Source organism: Carcharhinus amblyrhynchos, chromosome 9 (assembly GCF_965287045.1).
Source record: "Carcharhinus amblyrhynchos chromosome 9, sCarAmb.v2.hapA, whole genome shotgun sequence".
Taxonomy (NCBI): Eukaryota; Metazoa; Chordata; class Chondrichthyes; order Carcharhiniformes; family Carcharhinidae; genus Carcharhinus; species Carcharhinus amblyrhynchos.
In genome coordinates, this window is record NC_137332.1 from 37,385,292 (window position 1) to 37,401,366 (window position 16,075).

At 41.1% G+C, this 16,075-nt stretch overlaps 1 protein-coding gene across 3 annotated transcripts in view; it reads left to right on the plus strand.

Annotated features, from left to right (window-relative positions):
• Window positions 1–16,075, plus strand: part of rab3b (RAB3B, member RAS oncogene family) — a 160,264-nt gene that overhangs the window by 129,491 nt on the left and 14,698 nt on the right. For all 3 annotated transcript variants that reach the window (XM_080195479.1, XM_080195480.1, XM_080195478.1), the window contains one exon: window positions 9,083–9,207. In XM_080195479.1, the coding sequence (XP_080051605.1) occupies window positions 9,083–9,207 (125 nt within the window). The remainder of the gene's footprint in view (window positions 1–9,082; window positions 9,208–16,075) is intronic.

Here is a 16,075-nt window from a genome sequence, read left to right on the forward strand (position 1 = left end):
TTATTGTACTTCTCTATAGCAACACCTGTTGTTCAGTTACATTACCCACTTAATGTAGAATAATGAATATCCAGTGAAGTAGTAATAGGTTCTAACTCGAGAGTACTTCACGTAACTCGAAAATTAGATCATAGAAACATAGAAACTAGAAGCAGTAGGATGCGATTAGGCCTTTTGATGCTGCTCCGCCATTCATTTTGATCATGGCTGATGATTGAATTCAATATCCTGATCCCTCCCTTCCCCCCACCCCCCATTTCCCTTGAGCCCTTTACCTCCAACAGCGATATCTAATTTCTTGAAATCACACAACGTTTTGGCGTCAATTACATTCTGTGGTAGTGAATTCCACACATTCACCACCCTTTGGGTGAAGAAATTTCTCCTCACCTCAGTTCTAAAAGGTATACCCCTTAGCCTCAAACTATAACCATAGTTCTGGACTCCACCACCACTGGGAACATTCTTTCTGAATCTGTCCTGTCTGATCCTGTTGGAATTTTATAAATTTCTGTGAGATCCCTTCTCACTCTTCTAAACTCCAGTGAATATAATCCTAACTGATTTAGTCTCTCCTCATATGACAGACCTGCCACCCCAGGAATCAGCCTGGAAAACCTTAGCTGTATTCCCACTATAGCAAGGACATCGTTCCTCAGATAGGGACATCAAAACTGCGCACATTATTCCAGATGTGGCCTCACCAATGCCCTATACAAATGCAGCAAAACATCCCTAAAGCTATACTCAAATCCTCTCACTATGAAGGCCAACATATCATTTTGCCTTCTTTACTGCCTGATGTACAGTGTGCTTATTTATAATGACTGATGCGCAGAGACTCAAGTCTTGTTGACTATCCACCTCTCTCAATTTATGCCCGTTCAAAAAATAATGTGTCTTTCTTTATTGCTACCAAAGTGGATAACCTCACATTTATCCACGTTATACTGCATCTGCCATGCAGATGCCCACACACTCAGCCTGTCCAAATCATGTTGAAGAATCTCTGCATCCTCCTCACAGCTCACCCTCCCACCCAACTTTGTATCTTCTGCAAACTTGGAGATAATACATTCAGTTCCCTCTTGAAAATCATTAATACATAACATGAACAGTTGGGATCCTAGCACAGATCCCTGCAGAGCCCCATTAGTCACTGACTGCTCATCAGAAAAATGTCCATTTATGCAAATTCTTTGCTTCCTGTCTGCTAACCAGCTTTCAATCCATTTCAAGACATTACCTGCAACCCCATGTGCTTTGACTTTACGTAGTAGTCTGTTATGTGAGACCTTATCGAAAGTTTTCTGAAAGGCTAAATAAACCACATCCACTGGTTCTCTACTAGTTACATTCTTAAAAAATTCCAATAGATTTGTCAAGCATGATTTCCCTATTGTAAATCCATGCTGTCTTTGTCTGATTATACGATTGTATTCTAAATGCCAAGTCATGAAATCCTTGATAATAGACTCTAGCAACTTCCCCAAAGACAACGTTAGGCTCAGTGGTCCTTAATTCCCTGTTTTTCTCTTTATCTCTTTTTTTGAATAGTGGGCTTACATTAACTACCCTCCAATCTGTAGGAATTATTCCAGAATCCAAAGAATTTTGGAAAATAATCACCAATGGATCGACCATTTCCAGGGCAATTTGCTTGAGAAAAGAATGTTGACCAGGACATCAGGAGATCTCTGTCATCTTCAAGTAATGGCATGGATCTTTAGAATACATCTGGACTCTTGGTCAGTGCCTTAGTTTAACATCAGTTCTGAAGAACAGCATATAGCAACAATGTAAGATTTTCTCAGTTTGACACTAGAGTGTCAGCCTAAATTGAGTTTAGAGCATCAACTCAAATCCTGGAGCACAGCTTAATCTTCATCTGATTTAGAGACTAGAGTGCTCCCAACTGAGCCAAGGCAACACAGTTGATTCATGTTTACAGGATCTCATGTAGATAAATTGAATCCATTATTTAAGCTAACAAGTTGTTTATTAAACTGTGCTTGGCTGTTACAAGTTCAGATCACATATCCACTGAAGCTCAATGAGTGTCATTCACTGGTCACGAATTTTCAGTGACATCCACAAACAGAGATGAAGTGTGATTGCTATGCCAGGGGGCTCGGAGACCAATGAAGCCCATCTGGCAGTGAAAGGGTGGCATGAAGGGGGGGTAAATGGAAGGAGGGGCATGAATGGGTACTGCAGGGAGGATGAGCAAACTGACCACTGCACTGTGGTACAGGGAACCGTTCAAATGGGGAGGAGAAAAAAGAAATGTAGTCATAACTGGGGATAGTATAGTTAGGGGCAATGACACTGTTCTCTGTGAGCAGGATCGAGAATTCCAAAAGTTGTGTTGCCTGCTTGGTGCTCGGGTTCGGGATATCTCATCTCGGCTGCAGAGGAACTTGGAACGGTTGGGTAAATATCCAGTTGTAGTGCTCCACGTAGGTACCAATAACATAGGTAGAACAGGAACCAAGCCTTTGCTACGGGAGTATGAATTGCTAGGAGCTAAATTAAAAAGCAGAACCAAAAAGATAATAATCTCTGGATTACTACCTGAGCCATGAGCTAATTTGCATAAAATCAATAAGATTAAGGAGGTAAATGTGTGGCTGAAAGATTGGTGTGGGAGGAATGGGTTTGAATTCATGGACATTGGCACAGTATTGGAGAAAAGGGGACGGTCTTCATCTGAATTGTGCTGGGACCAGAGTCCTGGTGAATTGCATAACTAGGGATGTAGATGGGGCTTTAAACTAAATAGTTGGGGGAGGCTTCAGTTGTATGGAGAATTAGAAAATCAAAGTTAGAGGAGAGGGTAGAAGTGCAATGTTGAGGACTTTCAACTAGTTAAAGGAGCTGAGGGTTCAGGAGAGGTTAGTAAAGTTTCAAGATCACGTAATAGAGCAGAGAGTATAGAAGGTAGTAGGAATCTAACCTCAGGCAGAGCAAAAAAGGTGACAAGTATGAGACAGGAGGTGGCCAATGCAGGACTGAGGGTATTGTCCCTAACTGCATGCAGAATACGGAACAAGGTAAATGAGCTTGTTGCGCTCATTGAAATTGGCCGTTTTGATGTTGTGGGCATCACAGAGGCATGGTTGCAAAGGGATCAGGGCTGGGATCTAAAACGGTTATGTGTCCTATCAAAAGGACAAGCAGATGGGCAAAGGGTGCGGGGTTGCATTGTTTGTAAGGAATGAAGTTAAATCAATAGCAAAAAGTGATGTAGGATCAGAAAGCATAGAATCTCTGCGGGTAAAGTTGGGAATCACAAAGGTAAAAAGACCTGATAGGAGTTGTATACAGGCCCCTTAGCAATAGTCAGAAAGTGAGGCAGAAAGTAAATCAAGAGATAAAAAAGACATGTAAAAAAAGGCAATATTACAATGATCATGGGGGACTTCAATATGTAGGTGGACTGGGAAAATCAGGTAGGTAGTGGAACCCAAGAGAAGGAATTTGTGGAATGTCTAAGAGATGATTTTTTGGAACAGCTGTGACAGAGCCTACTAGGGAACAGACAATTCTGGATTTAGTGATTTGTAATGAGGCAGACTTGATAGGGAACTTAAAGTGAAGGAACCCTTAGGGAGCAAAGAACACAGTATGATAGAATTTACCCTGCAGTTTGAGAGGGAGAAGCTGGAATCAGATGTAATGGTATTACAATTAAATAAAGGTAACTACAAAGACATGAGGGAGGAGCTGGCCAGAGTTGATTGGAAAGAGAGTCTAGCAGGGAAGACTGTGGAACAGCAGTGGCAGGAGTTTTTGGGCGTTATTTGGCAGGTACAACAGAAATTCATCCCAAAAAGGAGGAAATATGCTCTGGGGAGGATGAGACATCCATGGTTGATGAGGGAAGTTAAGGTCAGCATAAAAGCAAAATAAAAAGCATACAAAATGGCAAGGATTAGTGGGAAGCCAGAGGATTGGGAAGCCTTTAAAAGCAAGCAGAGGACAACCAGAAAAGCAATAAAGGGGGCGAAAATGAAATATATATTTAATCTAGCTAGTAATATAAAAAAAAGAAACGTTTTTTTCAATATGTAAGAAGTAAAAGAGAGGCAAAAATAGACATTGAACCACTGGAAAATGAGATAATAATAGGAAACAAAGAAATGGCAAAGGAACTGAATAGTTCCTTTGCATCAGTCTTCACAGTGGAAGACACCAGTGGCATGCCAAGGCTCCAGGAGAACCAGGGGGCAGAGGTAAGTGTAGTGGCCATCATTAAGGAGAAGGTTCTGGGGAAACTGAAAGGTCTGAAGGTGGATAAGTCACCTGGACCAGATGGATTACACCTCAGGGTTCTAAAAGAGATAACTGAGGAAATTGTGGAGGCATTGGTGGTGATCTTTCAGCAATCACTGGAGGCAGGGAGGATCCCAGAGGACTGGAAAGTAGCTAATGTAACACTGCTGTTTAAGAAGGGATGGAGTCAGCAGACAGGAAATTATAGGCCGGTAAGATTTTAGAGTCTATTATTAAAGATGAGATTGCGGAATACTTGGAAGTGCATGATAAAGTAGGACTGAGTTAGCACGGCTTCAAGGGGAGGTCATATCTGACAAATCTTTTAGAGTTCTTTGAGGAGGAAACAAGGAAGTTAGATAGAGGAGAACCAGTGACGTGATTTATTTAGATTTCCAAAAGGCCTTTGACAAGGTGCCGCATAGAAGACTGTTAAATAAGTTAAGAGTCTATGGTGTTAAGGGTAAGATCCTGGCATGGATAGGAGATTGGCTGACTGGCAGAAGGCAGAGAAAGGAGATAAAAGGGTCTTTTTCTGGATGGCAGCCAGTGACTAGTGGTGTGCCTCAGGGGTCAGTGCTGGGATCACAACTTTTCACAATATACATTAATGATTTGGAAAAAGGAACTGAATGCACTGTTGCTAAGTTTCCAGATGATACAAAGATACCTAGAGGGATAGTGGTATTGAGGAAGCAGGGGGTCTGCAGAAGGATTTGGACAGGTTAGGAGAGTGAGCAAAGAAGAGGCCGATAGAATACAATGTGGAAAAGTGTGAGGTTATGCATTTTGGAAGGAGGAACGGAGGCATAAACTATTTTCTGAAGCAGGAAATGCTTAGGAAATCAGAAACACAAAAGGACTTGGGAGTCCTTGTTCAAGATTCTTTTAGTTCAGTCAGCAGCTAGGAAGGCAAATGCAATGTTAGCATTCATGTCGAGAGGGCTGGAATACAAGAGCAGGGATGTACTACTGAGGCTGTATAAGGCTTTAGTCAGATCCCATTTGGAGTATTGTGAGCAGTTTTGGGCCCTGTATCTAAGGAAGGATGTACTGGCCTTGAAAAGGGTCGAGAGAAGGTTCACAAGAATGAAGAGCTTGTTGTATGAAGAATGGTTGAAGACTCTGGGTCTGTACGCGTTGGATTTTAGAAGGATGAGGGGGCATCTTATTGAAACTTACAGGGTACATTGAAGCCTGAATTGAGTGGATGCAGAGAGAGGATGTTACCACTAGTAGGAAAAACAACCAGAAGGCACAACCTCAGGCTGAAGGGATGATCCTTTAAAAGAGATGAGGAGGAATTTCTTCAGCCAGAAGAGTGATGAATCTGTGGAACTCTGCCACAGAAGACTGTGGAGGCCAGGTCTATAAGTGTCTTTATGAGATAGATAGGTTCTTGATTAATAAGGAGATCAGGGGTTATGGGGAAAAGGTAGGAGAATGGGGATGAGAAAAATATCAGCCATGATTGAATGGCAGAACAGACTCGATGGGCTGAATGGCCTAATTCTGCTCCTATGTCTTATGGTCTTAAGGGAATCATGAATGGGGGGATATGAAAGGGGACACATTGGAAGAGCCCCAGCACCGGCAACCTTTATAGGGAATAGGTGAGTGAGGAAACATGCCTTCAATGAGGCGTGGGGGTGTCCTAATGCCCGTGGAGGGAGGGGGAGGGGAGTCTTCAATTTCACTTTCAGATCAGGGACCCTTGTGGAGAATATTTCACCACACTTCTGTTGTGCCTTGTTGGTAGAGACTTTGGAGAGCCAGATGATGAGCTACTTTTTATTCTTTCATGGGATGTGGGCATTGCTGGTTAGAGCAGCATTTTATTACCGATCCCTAATTACGCTTGCAAAGGTGCTGGTGAGCTGTCTTCTTGATGAACTGCAGTTCACCAGGCATAGGTATACCCACTGGAAGGCTATTTCAGGATTTTGACCTAATAACAGTGAACGAAGGGCGATTATAATTCCACCAAGTATGATTTGTGGTTTGGAAGAGAACTTAGAGTCGTAGAATCCCTACAGTATGGAAGGAGTCTGCACCGGTAACAAGCCCACAAAGGCTGCTTTCCCGTAACCCTGTTAATCCCTTTGACCCTGAGGGGCAATTTTACCACGGCCAATCCACCTTACCCGCACATTTTTGGACTGTGGAAGAAAACCGGAGCACCAGGAGGAAACCCATACAGATACAGGAAGAATGTGCAAAGTCCATACAGTCACCTAAGGCCAGAATTTAACCCTGGTCCCTAGTGCTGTGAGGCCGAAATGCTAACCACTGTGCCACCATGCCACCTTATTGCAGGTGGTGGTTTTCCCATGAATCTGCTGCCTGTGTGCTTGTGGGTTCTATAATGGAATTATGGACTAGGTATGAGTTAGACTACAGTCAGCAGAATTTTAGATGAACTCAGATTTATGAAGGGTGGAAGTAGGCCATGAATACATTGGAATTGTTATGTGTGGAGGTAACAAAGGCATAGCTGGAGTAGGTAAAATATTTACTGGAAGTGAACTCATTAGTTGATTCTTATTTATTTATTAGTATCACAAGTAGGCTTAAATTAACACTCCAACGAAGTTCTGTGAAAATTCCCTAGTTGTCACACTTCAGTGCCTGTTTGGGTACACTGAAGGAGAGTTTAGCACGGCCAATTCACCTAAGCAATATGTCTTTTAGACCGCGGGAGGAAACCCACACCTACACGGGGAGAATGTGTAGGTTTCGCACAGACAGTGGCCCAAACTAGGAATCAAACCCGGGTCCCTGGCGCTGTAAGGCAGCAGTGCTAACCACTGTGACACCATGTCTCCCCCCCATGTCATCAACGATCTCCCTATAATGCACTGCTTAGATTCACAGTTGAGGAATTAATCAACCATGGCTCAGTTGGTTGTATTCTCACCTGTGTATGGGATCAAGTCCCACTCAAGCTGACTTCACAGTGAAGTACTAAGAGAGTGCTGTGCTGTTGGAAGTGCTCTTCTTCAGATGAGATATTAAAACAAGGTCCCATCTGTCTTCTTGGATGGATGTAAACACCTCCATGCACTGTTTGAAAGAGCGAGTTACCCACGGTGTCTTGGCTAATATTTATCCCTCAGTGAAAATCACTAAACCAGATGATCTGGTTTTTATCACGTTGCTGTTCGTGGGAGTTTGGTTTTCGCAAATTGACATTTCTACATTTCAAAAATACTACAGGCACTTTGGGATGTCTTGGGGTCATACACACCACTATTTAAATGCAAGTCTTTCTTTCCTTCAGAGCTTTACACAAATCTGAGTCACTGCCTTCAGAAAAATAAAGAGTTGAAAGAAAAATAGCAGTTTTTATCTCAGCATCATAGCAGAAATTATTAAAATGTAAGAAAGCATAAAACAAGAAAAGCCCATTTGATCCATGCACCCATTACTCATTGAAGGGGGAATTCTTCAAATTTTCAGCTTGTCATGAGATTTGTTAATTTTGTACTTGATGTTTTCTTGTTCTGTTTTTCCTGTTATTGAAGTATTATTTGTGCCTCTCAATCCTTTCTTAATTCTCTTTTCTCCAGTGAGTGCAATTTTAGTTCTTGAAGTTTTTTAAAGTTTATTTATTAGCGTCACAAAGTAGGTTTATATGAAGTCACTGTGAAAATCCCATGCTGTTCTTCATCTCGAGTTCTCAACCAAATACAGGTCTGACCCACATTGCCATCATCTCCTCCATGGGTAGGGCTTTGAGGCAGGTCCAAAATCCACCCCAGCTGGAAAAGCCATAGATCCCCATGTTTTTCACACCAATTTGGTCCACTCTGGCAATCCAGCCAACTGAACTAATCAATCTCAAAGAGTCTTAAGTTTCTGTAACAACATCCACTTTTACATGCATCGTTATCACTTGGCACTATAGGTTGTGATGGTAGAGGCTCCAAATTCTTTCCATCACATGGCAGATCAGGAATCTCTCCTATTCTTAATGCTTGCCATTGGTATATGTTGGAAGGATTTACAAATTAATGCTCAAACTGTTTTGCTATATTACTAACACACCTTCCTTGGCAATCAAGTCCTGGCATGGAACTTGAACACACAGCTTCAGACTCCAAGGCAGTACGCTAGATTAATATTCCTTACCTGGCCATATGGTAGTGTTCTACTCTCAACAAAATCTTCTCATATTGTTTGAATATGGTGAGAAGGAGACTCAACTGAGCTCTGAAAGGAGCTACAGATGATTCACCATAATAGGAGCTTTTTGTATAGATCACCCTTTCCATTTGCTTTCTGTCATTAACTTGGTTTTCAATCTAGTTAGCTAATTTCTAATGCTGCCATGAGAATGCACCAAAAGGTTCACACGTAGAACTTACTCAAGTTGCTTCTTGAGTTTATTTATACTGTCTGCTTCAATGGCCTTTTGTGGTAACTAACTTACAGAATATAGTTGGAAGCATTTGGAACCAACTGTTGAAATAATTTGGCCACCTATTAAAGAAATGGCAATATAGGAACAGGGGTAGGTGATTCAGCTGCTCGACCCTGTTCTGCCATTCATTTCAATCATGGCTGATCTGTTTCTCCACACAATGGATAAAAGAGAGTTGATATCAAATTTACAATACGAGTTCATTTGCCTGTGGTATGTGACACTTCAAAGCGTGAAACAAATTGTTCTTCTGTGGAAGTGAAAATTACAATGCACGTGGCTGCATGTACAAGAGTGTTTCTTCATAAAATGTATATGAAAGGAAGAAAAGGCAATGGGTGATTTGGAAGATTCAGTGCTAATTTCTATCACTTATTTAAATAGGGCAACCCAAATCAAAACCTACTCATGGGACAATGCACAAGTCATCCTTGTGGGAAATAAATGTGATATGGAAGACGAGCGTGTAATTCCTGCTGAAAAAGGAAAACATCTGGCTGAGCAGCTAGGTAGGTGCTTGCTATTTTCCTTCTGAGTAATTTTATGATTTAATAATGTTGATGTTTCCAACTCATTTTTTCACATTGGATAGTTTAGACAAAAATGTGTTCTGGAAGGATATATTTAGAAGGTTGTCAGCATTTTACTTTGTTATATAATTGTGTTAAGCATAATTAAAATATGTAATTAAGGTGGGGAAGAATTGAATAATGCAGTTGATTAGAAATCATCCCTTTCACCTTTGGGACCTGAACTTAGATTGATGAGATGAAATTTACTCTCTAGTGACTTAGAGAATACAATGTGCAATGAAAGCCAGGAAGCTAACAATGTCAACCCACAATTTTGTGAGCAAATGACTGTGTATTCAGGATGAATTTGCAACAAGTTATGAAATGAGATAATTAAGATGTGTGGTCTGAGAAATGAGGACTATCACTCTGACACGTTAGAAGTGCTTATGTAGTTGGGGAGGTTTATAACTAAAGTCTTCACTAATGGCATATGCCAAAAATACAGGTATTTCACTCCCCACTTTGAGCACAGACATTCAGGAACCCTGGGTAATGTTTAGAGAATCAAGGCACTTGGACTATAAAGTAAAATCTCACTGGTATTTTAAATAGAAAATTGATCATCCGCTTCAATAAGCAAGTGTTGATAGTAACCATTTTGCAAGGAGCTACCACTGGCTTGATTATCAATTGATTAATGAGCTCCAAAGTGAAAAGTTTCAGAAAGAAAGTGAAAGTTAGATATTTTTATAAGAATATCACTGAGAATGTCTATAGTGTCACTAAATAATTCTCATTCAGAATATCTCAATCTTTCATTTTCTGAAAACTAAATGCACTTCAAGGCTTGATTCAATAATGATCTTGTAAATACTTTCTTATACTGGTTACGCTTTGGAAAATGTAACAAGGAAAGTATGCGCACTAACAATGAATTTTCAATATTAAAAAAAAACTACAAAATGCAAAGTCATCAAGTAAAGCAGTGCTTTCTATCTTTATAAAGTTTGAAATCAATCAATCACCTTCATTCTAAGAATTATTATCCGTGAATACACACAAACACACACACACACACACACACACACACTCAAGAGCTTTTGTTACTGAAGAGCCACTCAAATAAAACAAATAACTTACATTGCAACCTACATGTCTTTGAATGTTATATGTAACCTTGCCTGTCTGGATGTCCCTTCAGTACTTCGGGTTGAGTCAGGATTTTTAACTGCTCCTTTAAACAACTCTGTTCTAAATACTGCTGTGCACTCTAAAAATAGAGGATGAAGGCTAGGTTGAATGCACGATCAAAGCTATTTCCCCATGTCTAGACACTCACACTGTTCAAGTTTACAGATCAAGAAGATCCTATTTAGGCCTTGCAACAGAACACAAGCTAGAAGAAGTGGAACAGTGATTGGTGATTTGCCACAACTAATAGCCCAGAGCTTTCAATAAATAAAAGTTGACTCATCAAATAAAGTCACTTCATTCCTGCTTTTTCTCCCCTCTTTCAAGGGTCCTGTTGAGATCTTTCATGAAACGTTCCTCCATCACTGTCTAATTCCCAAAAGTCAAAAGCAAATATCGAAATGAACCTATAGCTTTATGTAATTGAATTGAGTGATAAAAATTGAGATATATTGAGTACAAATTCTCACCTGCTCATGTATTAACATGTTTAGTCAACAGATGTACAAGCTGTGGATACTGAAACCGTCTATGTATGACTATGTCAGTGTTTGGTACCAAGAATTGGCATCATTTTGGATTTGCTTGCAATTATTCTGTTAAATAAATATTTGATATCTTTTTGCACCTATGGTATCTTCAGTGAGGACTTCAGTGTTCCATATGGATTTTAGTATGAAGCCATCAGAACTTTTCAATGTGTCCATCGCCAGTAGAATGAATCGGTGACAATAAAAGGACTTTTCAGCTGATTAACTTGGCTTGCATGTGTGGAGGGAGACAGAAATCAATACCGGTGCAATGTGTTACAGAGGAACAAGCTATCCTCTGAAATATTTCTTCACCTCCGTGTGATGTTATTCTCATACTTAATAATAGTTAGGCAGATTTTAAAAACCATCTGTTCAGTAATTCTGTTTTTAACCATCGGCTAATTTAGCAGTAAGAAATATAATTAAAAAGTTGTTCCAATTCTGATAGAGACTGGTAAGTTTTGAGAAAGAGATTAATTTCCTTGTGACTAATAGAAAGAGTTGAAATATAAGAATTTGTGTTGTAAGTCTTTAACTATAACAATCAACATCGATCAAATGTTACTTAACAGGCATTTGATACATCAAACTAATGAAAAGGTACATTTTCATCAACTAACCAAGGCAATCAAAATATGCCTTGTGAGAGGCTTTCACAATGTACCACATTTCTAGCAGATTTGTAGTTTTACAGGAACTATCCCACAGTCACTTCCAGCATCCCAGCAGGGTTACTTCTTCCAGTCAGGTTGGGACAAAACTTCTAATATCCTTTGGCATAATCATGTACATTTTTGCATTAGAGAGTACAGGTATGGAGCTGACTCCAGTCTGGATCTTTACCCATCTGGATCCACCTCTATACTGACATTGGCTTTGGATCATGTGCCTTCTTGCATCACTGGGTGGGCAGCAGTGTACTCAGTCCCACATTAACTCTTTATGTACCAGACCCTACTCTACAGTGACAACCTGGCAGTTGTGATTGCATTTTATTTTTAACTTTTATAATTCTTCAGAGGATGCCTCCAATTTGAGATGCGCACACATTGTCCTATACCTTCATTGGTACTGACCACCAGCCCCACTTGCTCATCCAGAGCCTCTCGCTGTCCAATTATCTTGGTTGGTTGTGGAGCCTTCCCACTCTACTTAATTGCCTACCCCCTCCTCCACCTCCCCTGAGGTCCAGTCAGTGGCATTTTTGGGTTTCCAAACTATTTTTCATTTTGATGGTCAAATCAGGACCCAAGAATGAAAATCCAGCCCAAAGAGTCAAAATAGTGCATGTGAACACACTATGTAGCTCAACTGATAAATACAGCATGCGTTTTGTTCCTGAGTCTCACAAACCAGGATGCATGTATGTTTGATCTCGTACATCTGCAGAGTTAACTGACCTCTGTCTGTTCAGTCTGGAGTCTCTGCAATTGGTCTGAGCATCCCTGAGTTAGGAGGAAAAAAAAAACAAGAGTGGAATTAATTGCTGGGAAACCTCCCATGAGACCGCTTCTAGAACATGATATTGAAAGAGGTCAGGATTGAGGACTAGCTATGATGTCTGCCTTTATGAATACCTGACATAAGTAGGTGTACACGTGTAGTATGGCCACTTGAATGAGGTACTAACAAGGCAACCCCTGGATATACAGTTAGCATAAGTCGCTGTCTTCAGGAGAAAAAATAAACAAAAGAAAGAAAGTAGTTCAAATGAGATGCAATTGTGACATTTGTTCGTGGGCATGTGATCTATTGGTGTGTTGTAGGTGAAAGAGATTGTATGAATATAATGAGGCCATATTTATGTGGTCTCTGCTGGTTTTTATGTTCCATTCAAGAATCCTGCCACGGGATGACATGAATTAGATATAAATTGCTATTCCTTACTCCCTCATCTTCTTCACTAAATTGCCCATAAATGCACTACTGATGCTTTTTGAGTTTAATCGTGACTTTAACATTTATGAACCCCAAGTTTGGACACCCACAAAGTGCAAACATTTTCTCTATTTTTTTAAATTCAGTCTTGGAATGTGGGCATCATTAAGGTCAACATTTTATTGCCCATTTCTAATTACCCTTGGAGAGGGTAGTAATGAGCTGTCTTCATGAACTGCTGCAGTCCATCTAGTGTTGGTGCATCCACAATGCTATTATGAAGGGAACTGCAGGATTTTCACCCTGTGTTTTGCGGTGACCTACCATTGGCTGGCATCAGGATCTTCTGTTTCCCCTGCTGTCAATGGGGTTTCACGTTGCGTGCACTTCTCACCACGGGAAGGGCAGAAGAACTCTGGCCAGAGTTCCAAATCAGGATGGTGTGCGACTTGCAGATAGTTATCGCACAAATCCATTACCCTTGCCCTTCCAAATGATTACAAGTTTGGAAAGTGCTGTTGAAGGAACTTTGTTGAGTTCTTGCAGTGCATCTTGTAACCAGTGCGCACTGCAACCACTGTGCACCACTGTAGGAAGGAGTGAATATTTGGGTGGTGAATGGCCAATCAAGCAGGGTGCTTTGTCTGGGATTGTGTTGAACTTCTTGAATGTTGTTGGAGTGCATTCATCTAGGCAGGGAGAAATATTTCATCACATTCCAATTTTGTTCCTTTTAGATGGTGGACAAGCTTTGAGGAATCAGGAGGTGAGATGCCTGCTGCAGAATTCCTGGCATCTGCTCTTGTAACCTAACTCTATATTCCTGGTCCATTTGCCCAATTAAACTATTCATATTCTTCAAGATATCTATTAGATCACCCATCAGTCTTTTCTCTAGAGTAAAAATCCCAACTTGTTCAATCTTTCCTGATAGGATATACCTATAAATTCTAGTATCATGCTTGGAAATCTTTTTTGCACCTTGGAGTGTTACGGTAAGGTTGTATAAGGCATTGGTGAGGCCAGATTTAGAGTATTGTGAACAGTTTTGGTCACCTAGTTACAGGAAGGATGTAAATAAGGTTGGAAGAGTGCGGAGAAGGTTCACAAGGATGTTGCTGGGACTTGAGAAGCTGAGTTACAGAGAGAGATTGAATAGGTTAGGACTTTATTCCCTGGAGCGTAGAAGAATGAGGGGAGATTTGATAGAGGTGTACAAGATTTTGATGGCTATAGATAGAGTGAATGCAAGCAGGCTTTTTCCACTGAGGCTAGGGGAGAAAAAAACCAGAGGGCATAGCTTAAGGGTGAAAGGAGAAAAGTTTAAAGGGAATATTACTTCACTTCACTTCACCACTGCCTGTTGAAGCGGTGGAGGCTGCCTCGCTAAATAGATTTAAGACGCGGGTTGATAGGTTTTTGATAGGCAAGGGGATTAAGGGTTATGGAGAGAGGGCGGGAAAGTGGAACTGAGCCACGACAGATCAGCCATGATCTTATTGAATGGCGGGGCAGGCTCGAGGGGCTAGATGGCCTGTTCCTGCTCCTATTTCTTATGTTCTTATGTTCTTATTAGGGGGGGCTTCTTCACACAGAGAGTGGTGGGAGTGTGGAATGAGCTGCCGGATAAAGTGGTAAATGCGGGGTCACTTTTAACATTTAAGAAAAACTTGGACAGGTTCATGGATGAGAGGGGTGTGGAGGGATATGGTCCAAGTGCAGGTCAGTGGGACTAGGCAAAAAATCATTCAGCACAGACAAGAAGGGCCAAAAGGCCTGTTTCTGAGCTGTAATTTTCTAAGGTATTATGGTTCTTTCCCAATCAGTATGGGCTCAATAATATGAAACCATAAATCATAGAATCATAGAATCCGTACAGTGCAGAAGGAGGCTATTCGGCCCATTGAGCCTGCACCAACAACAATCCCACCCAGGCTCTATCCCTGTAACCCCACATATTTACCCTGCTAGTCCCCCGACCCCAAGGGACAATTTAGCATGGCCAATCAATCTAACCTACACATCTTTGGACAGTGGGAAGAAACTGGAACAATGGAGGAAACCCACACAGACATGGGGAGAACATGCAAGCTCCACACAGACAGTGACCTGAGGCCAGAATTCAACCCAGGTTCCGAGTGCTGTGAGACAGTAGTGCCAACCACTCTTGTCATCGTGCCGTCCTGTTCACAGAAATATTCACAGTACCCCATCTGAGGTTTAATCAAGGTTCCAAACTAGTTTAACATAACTTATTTCTATTCAATTTGTCTGGAAATGAACATGAGTGCTTGGTTTGCATTTTTGTATTTTATTCATCTGTTTTACTGTTTTAGTCATAGGTTAGTACAGCACAGAATGAGACCATTCAACCATTGTACCTTTATCTATATACCCCCAGAATCCTTCCCTTACCCATTTAGACATTTAAGGAGTACGTGACCTCTTTATTGCTCCCACAAGAATGCACTACCTTATATGCAGCAACATTAGGATTAACTTTGGTGTACTTTGCAAATAAACTGATTTAAAGGGATGGATTTTCAAATGGCTATGGGTTCAGGACCCAGTACAGGCAGAATTTCAAAATCGCAATCCTGGAAATCATCACAGGATCTGGATAGTTTCAGATTTTTAAAGGACTGGCAGGGAGCAGGGATTGGAGAACATGTTCACTGTCAATTAGATGATCCATTTAGCTCCTTCAGGAGCTTGTTAAGGACTTCTGTGGTCGCAATTGGAATTTTTGATCTCCAGCAAGCCTGAATCATCTGGTGCAAGTTAGTGTACAACTGTCAGGGTTGCCTCAGGCCAATGTAAGTTTATTTGTATTTGTCCTTAAATGAAACTTGCACCGGGTTGAGTGCAGCACCGTAGCTTGGTAGTCATGCTGCTTTCTCAGGAGCTGCCTGATTTATCTGGCGAGGCAGTGACAGTCCCAACATGTTTGCCGCCTGTCTTTACCACTTGTGCCAAGCAAGCAGCTCCCACCTCTTGGAGGCATGTGCTCACCTGCTGACCGGTTAGACCATCTGAGTTTAAAAATTGTGTCACAAGATCTGTGAAGCTGAGGCAAAGGGATCCGGAATTCATTTCTAAACTTCACTTTGAAAATCTGACCCTAAGCATTCCTCAACCTGCTGGGCAATATTTGTAGATCTTGTCTATTGGACAAGTAGAGCGAACACTTGAATAGTGAGTTGATGGAGAGGAGGAAGAGGAGGTAACACAGAAAAATAATCTGTATGAATTACCCTGCA